This window comes from Rhincodon typus, chromosome 13 (assembly GCF_021869965.1).
Source record: "Rhincodon typus isolate 14 chromosome 13, sRhiTyp1.1, whole genome shotgun sequence".
In the NCBI taxonomy this organism is placed as follows: domain Eukaryota; kingdom Metazoa; phylum Chordata; class Chondrichthyes; order Orectolobiformes; family Rhincodontidae; genus Rhincodon; species Rhincodon typus.
In genome coordinates, this window is record NC_063344.1 from 72,470,481 (window position 1) to 72,476,549 (window position 6,069).

Here is a 6,069-nt window from a genome sequence, read left to right on the forward strand (position 1 = left end):
GCCTTTCGCCCTAACAGGAACATACTGTCTCATTTTTGAAGGCTTCCTATTTTCCGGCCGTCTTTTTACCTGCAAACATCCACGCCCAACCTTTGAAACTTCTTGCCTAATACTTTTAAAATTTGGCCCTCCTCCAATTTAGAACTTTATCTATTAGATCAGATCTATCCTTTTCCATAACTATTTTAAAACTAATAGAATTATGATCACTTGCACCAAAGTGCTTCCCTACCGACACCTCAGCCACTTGCCCTGCCTTAATTTCGAAAAGATGTACAAGTTTTGCACTTTCTGTAGTAGGTACATCCACATACGAAATAAGAAAATTTTCTTGTACGCATTTAACAAATTTCTCTCCATCCGATCCCTTAACACTGTGGCAGTCCCAGTCTGTCTTTAGAAAGTTAAAATCCCCTATCATTACCACCAATTATTCTCACATAACTGAGATCTCCTTACCAATTTGCTTCTTAATTTCCTGTTGACTATTGTGTGTGTGAGTGTGTGGGTATGGTTCTATAGTACAATCTCAATAAGGTGATCATCCCTTTCTTATTTCTCAGTCCACCCAAATAACTTCAGATAACTCCCTGGAATATCCTCTCTATGCACAGCCGTAATGTTATCCCTAATCAAAAATGATACATCCCCTTTTCTATCCTTCCTATAGCATGTGTACCCTGGAACGTTAAGCTGCCAGTCCTGTCCATCCCTGAGCCACGTATGTAATAGTTATGATATCCCAGCTGATGTTCCCAATCATGTACGGAGTTCATCTGCCTTACCTGTCAGGCCTCTTGTGTTGAAATAAATACAGTTTAATTTATCAGTCCCACCTCGTTCTCTGCTTTGCTCCTGCCTGCCTTGATTATCTGACTTGCTCCTTTTCCCAAATGCATCCCTACTATAGAAAAGATGATATTAAACTAAAAAGAGTGCAGAAAAGGTTTATTAGGATGCTACCTGGATTAGAAGGTTTTGCATTATAAGGAGAGTTTGATTAGCTGCAACTTTTTTCCCTGGGTCGAAGGAAACCATATGGGGGGCATAGATAAAATAGATAGCCAACAGCTTTTCCCCATGGTAGGGCATTCTAAAACTAGAGGGCATAGGTTTAACGTGAGAGGGGAGAGATCCAAAGGGGCAGTTTTCTCACACAGAGGGTGGTGTCTGGAATGGGCCGCCAAAGGTAGCGGTCAAAGAGACTGCAATTTCATCATTTAGCCGGGTATATGGATTGGGATAGATATGGAGGGATATTGACCAAACACTGGCAAATGGGATAAGATTAATTCTGATAACTGGGTGGCATGGGCAAATTGTGCCAAAGGGCCTGTTTCAATGCTGCAGATTCTGAGACTCTTTATTACCCTAAAAGCCACCCTTTGGAGGCTTGCTATTTCAGTTTTCTCTATATCTCTCTGCCAGGACTGCATGTTGTACTGGTGCATTCTGGTTCTGTGCCCTGGAGCGTCCTAACCACAACAAAATGAACCACCGGTTTTCTTTACAGTGTGCTTGGCCAAAATCCTTTTAATATTTGTATATGACTTGTTCTAACTAAAACCCATTTCTATAAAAGCAATGATTGACTTTATTTGAACACACAAACTTTGATCATATGAAAAGGGAAGACATTTGCAGTGTTACAGGCTACATAGTGAAATGGCACTGTATGATTTGCTCCTTTAGAAAGTCAGCACGGACACGACGGACCAAATGACCTTCTATGCTCTAACCATGTGGCGATCCGATGATTCTAATTTGCTGTTACATCTCCAAGATATGAGTGAGGTCATAAAAATTGCAAATACGAACAGAACTTCCTGATTGCTTCTGTGTAACGCACTAATCTTGTCTTTTTCTGTTAGTATGAGTGAGAGTGGGAGCTCTCAGGGCCTGTCACAACCTTCTACGCAGACCACGCAGTATTTGAGAGCTGATACACCCAACAATGCAACGCCTGTCACTAGTAAGACTTCAATTTATTGGATAATTAGAGACTGTAGTTGTGGGCCAAGCTGAGCCTTGAGTTAAATCTTAATCATGCTTTGAAATGGAAGTTGATTATTCTGTATTATTATTGATAAAACAAACACTGTACATGGTAAAATAGTACAAGGTAAAACTGTACTCAAGTGAGCATAAACTGGATTACCTGGTATTCTGTCCTGCGTTTCCATTTCCAATTTTGATTGTATTGTTTAATATAGTCTGTTTTCAAACTGACAGCAGGATTTGAAGGTTTTTTTTGTGCTAGCTTCACGATAATCATATGGATTTGATGTTTTTCTAAACATTTAACTTCTGAAATAATGGAAAGAAAATGTTATGCCTGGGAAGTACTATGCATTACCTGGGATATCAATTTAGGTTAAACATCAGAAAGCTATGTCCGATTAGCTTGCTCACTTTAAGAATAACAGCCTGTCCCTGATTATATTACTACAATGTTCTACATAATAATTAACATATTATTACACTTGAATGAAAAGAGCATGCGAATCATCATTGATTGAAATTATTTAATTGTCACGTGTACCGAAATACAGTGAAAAGCCTTGTTTACGAACGGTACGGGCAGATCACAGCAAGCAAAGGGTGTACAGATCAAAAAGCATAGAAGCTTAGAAGCATACAGGTTACATTGCAGGATACATAATTTGAGGCTAGAGTCCATTCAACAGTCTGATAACGATCGGAAAGAAGCTGTTCCTGAGCCTGCTTGTGCGTGTGTTCAGGCTTCTGTATCTTCTGCCTGATGGAAGAGATTGTAGGAGGTCATTACCAGGTTGCGATGGGTCTTTGATGATGTTGGCAGCCTTTCCGCAGCAACAACCCATGTAAATAGAGTCCATGGATGGAAGGTTGGCTTCTGTGATGGTCTGGGCTGCGCACACCACTTTCTGTAGTTTCTTATGGTTCTGGGCAGAGCAGTTGCCATACCAGGCCGTTATGCATCCAGACAGTATGCTTTCAATCTGTAGAAGTTGGTGAGGGTCCTTATGGACATGCCAAATTTCCTGAGCCGCCTGAGGAAGAAGAGGCATTGTTTTGTTTTCTTGAGTGTTGCATTTACTTGGGAAGTCCAAGACAGATCAACGGTTATCATCACTCCAAGGAACTTCATGCTTTTCACCCTCTCAACCTCGGTTCTGCTGATGTGGGTGGTGGTGTGTTCTTCTCCTTTCTTTCTGAAGTCAATGATCAGTTCTTTAGTTTTACTGATGTTGAGAGACAGATTGTTTTCATTGCACCATGTCACCATCTTCATTCTGTATTTTGACTCGTTGTTAGATATCTGTCCCACTATGGTGGTATCATCAGTGAACTTGTAGATGGCATTCGTTTGGAATTTGGCAACACAGTTGTAAGTGTACAGGGAATACAGTAGGGGGCTGAGGACACATCCTTGGGGGGCTACAGTGTTGAGTGTTTTTGTGAAGGAAGTGCAGTTACCTATCCTCACTGATTGATTGCGGCCTATGGGTAAGAAAGCTGAGGATCCCGTTGCAGAGCTGAAACCAAGGTCACGCAGTTTTGAGATCAGTCTGGAGTTGATAATTGACTACAGCTCTGCCTTCAACACAATGAGCAGGAGTGTGACGTAGGTGTCTTTGTTGTCCAGATGTTCCAGGGGTGAGTGCAGGGCTATTGATATGGCATCCTCTGAGGACCTGTTATGTCAGTAGGCAAACTGTAGGGCAGGTTGGGAGACTGGAGTTAATGTGGGCCATGACCAGCCTCGAAGCACTTCATGATTATTGAAGTCAGAGCTATTGAGTGGTAGTCATCAAGGCACATTTTTTCTTGGGTACGGGGATGATCTTGGTCTTCTTGGCGCAGGTGGGGACTTCTGCTTGTAGGAGGGAGAGGTTGAAGATGTCAGTAAAGACTTCCACCAGTTGATCCACACAGGATCTGAGTGCTTGGCTGGGGACACCATCCAGGGCCATTGCTTTCCTTGGGTTGACTCCCAGAAGACTGATCTGACTTCTGAAGTGGTGACAGAGGGCACAGGTGTGCCTGGGGCTGTCGGGGCAGGCATTGCCATGCCAGTGGTATTCTGCTCAAACAGAGCGTAGAAAGCATTGAATGTGTCAGGGACTGTTTTCATTTTTATCCCTTGTAAAGGGCTCCTAATAAAGTTTAGCTGGGGTGGCTTCCTGGAACCAATGGTAGAGCCCTAGGGCACGAGTATGAAAATAGCGATTTGTGTCATGACAGAAAGGTAGGACTTGACTAATGCTGGTACTACAATCCCAAAAATGCTCTGTGATGTTTAAAGCATCTCACAATCCACGCTAACCCAGTGCATAAAATGAATGGATGCATTTCCTACTTCCTCAGATTCCTATAATGCAATTAGGTCCCACATTGAATTTAGCCAGCACAACACAGCACATTAAGGGTTTCCAGAATTGCCATAAAATCATTTTCTCCCATGGTCGAGGTAGTTAAAATGAAGCTTTCCTGCCTGCAAGTTCATTCATCTTTGCTAGTGTGCTGCAGTTTAGTGATGATAGTTTGAATGAAGTAATGATTTGGAGACTTCACATTTACTGGTCAAGAAATCGAAGGGTTCCTCATTGGACTGAAGAGGACATTGAGCCGCCAAGGTCATACTGTGGGAGGACCTGCATGAGGCCAGTAGGGAGAGAAGCAAGTTCTCAGGTGGCACGACATTTACCTAAGATGGTTACAAATTGAGGCTCCGCTTCCTTGACCTCGCAAAGGCACAGCAGATGATAAAATTGTCATGTCAGATGGCAGCAGAGATCTGGACCATCCTAGGGGAAGAAGTCGGAACTGGAGTGAGTCATTGTATGAGAGATGGGTCAGTGTCCATTTCAATACAAAATTGTACTGAACGACAGAAATTGGTTGGTAGATGGTTGTTTTTTTAGACAGAAAGGCGATCGATATTGGTTTTCCAAAGGGTCATGGCTAGGCCATTTTTTTAAACAAAACAGCTTGGAAGTTGAAATACCAGATAACATCTTGAAATTTGTCATCGTTGCCAAATTTGGAGGAGTGGCAAAAGGTGAGGATTATGCAACCTGTAACAGGATGTAGATAGATTGGAGAGTATCCATGTTAGTGGGAGATTAAATTTGTTATAAAGTAGAGGTTCACCCCACCACCACCACCACTCAGAACTAAAACCGAAACACCCAAAGAGGAACATCTTGGCCTCTAATCTAGAAAAGGGATGTAACCTGTCTTTTAGCAACTTCTCGTGATTAAATAAACTAAATTCCTAACACTCACTTTACAATCAACAAATAACAATTTATTTATCTAACTCTAATGGTGAACAGATTAAATAAACTATTAACAAGCTTAACAAATCCCTTGCAACTGCTAACTATTCCTGAATAAAACAAGATTCTAATGGTATGCTGTTCCAATAAATACAAGTCCCACTAATCAAAAAAAAGTTTAGTCTCTTGAAACTATAGTGAGGTTATGTGTCTTCCCGAAGGCTCTGTGCCTTCTCCATCAATTCTTCCGTCAAGAAGGCCTTCTTCGTCAATCCTTCTGTCAGGAATATTCACTAGTTCTGCTGTGAGTACCTTTGTTAGTTAGATGGTGCTTTCTCTAAGGTATATAGGAGACTGAGAGCCAGCGATTCCCTCTTGTGAGCTGAGGGATGTTAAGTCTGGCAGATGGCAGTTTATTCTCCTGTCTTTGCCCAGCTGCCCCCTTTTTATACCCTTGATGACATATCAATTCTTAGAATAGGATTAGTCCTACATTGTCAAAACAATTAGATTTAAATTTAATTGGTATTTGGTGTCTACGTGCCTGGTTCAAATTGATTGGCTAAGTTCAAAATCCTGTTGTCTTGGTAAAAACTGCTGCTTGGCCTGCTAACTGTACAGCCTTGTGATACAAATGTATCAATTTGGGTGCTCTCTGTATACTTACAAACTTTCAAGCTGCTGCTCATTTAAATGTCTAGGCATAGAAAAAGCACATGTCTTTTAAAGGGACCACACAATGCTAACCCTCCCCTCCAACACACACTCTCACACACACTCTCACACACACTCTCACACACACTCT

At 41.8% G+C, this 6,069-nt stretch overlaps 1 protein-coding gene across 8 annotated transcripts in view; it reads left to right on the plus strand.

Annotated features, from left to right (window-relative positions):
* The window catches only part of ryk (receptor like tyrosine kinase), a 259,214-nt gene that overhangs the window by 73,049 nt on the left and 180,096 nt on the right, over positions 1-6,069 (plus strand). For all 8 annotated transcript variants that reach the window (XM_048604449.1, XM_048604450.1, XM_048604442.1 and 5 more), the window contains one exon: positions 1,872-1,972. In XM_048604449.1, the coding sequence (XP_048460406.1) occupies positions 1,872-1,972 (101 nt within the window). The remainder of the gene's footprint in view (positions 1-1,871; positions 1,973-6,069) is intronic.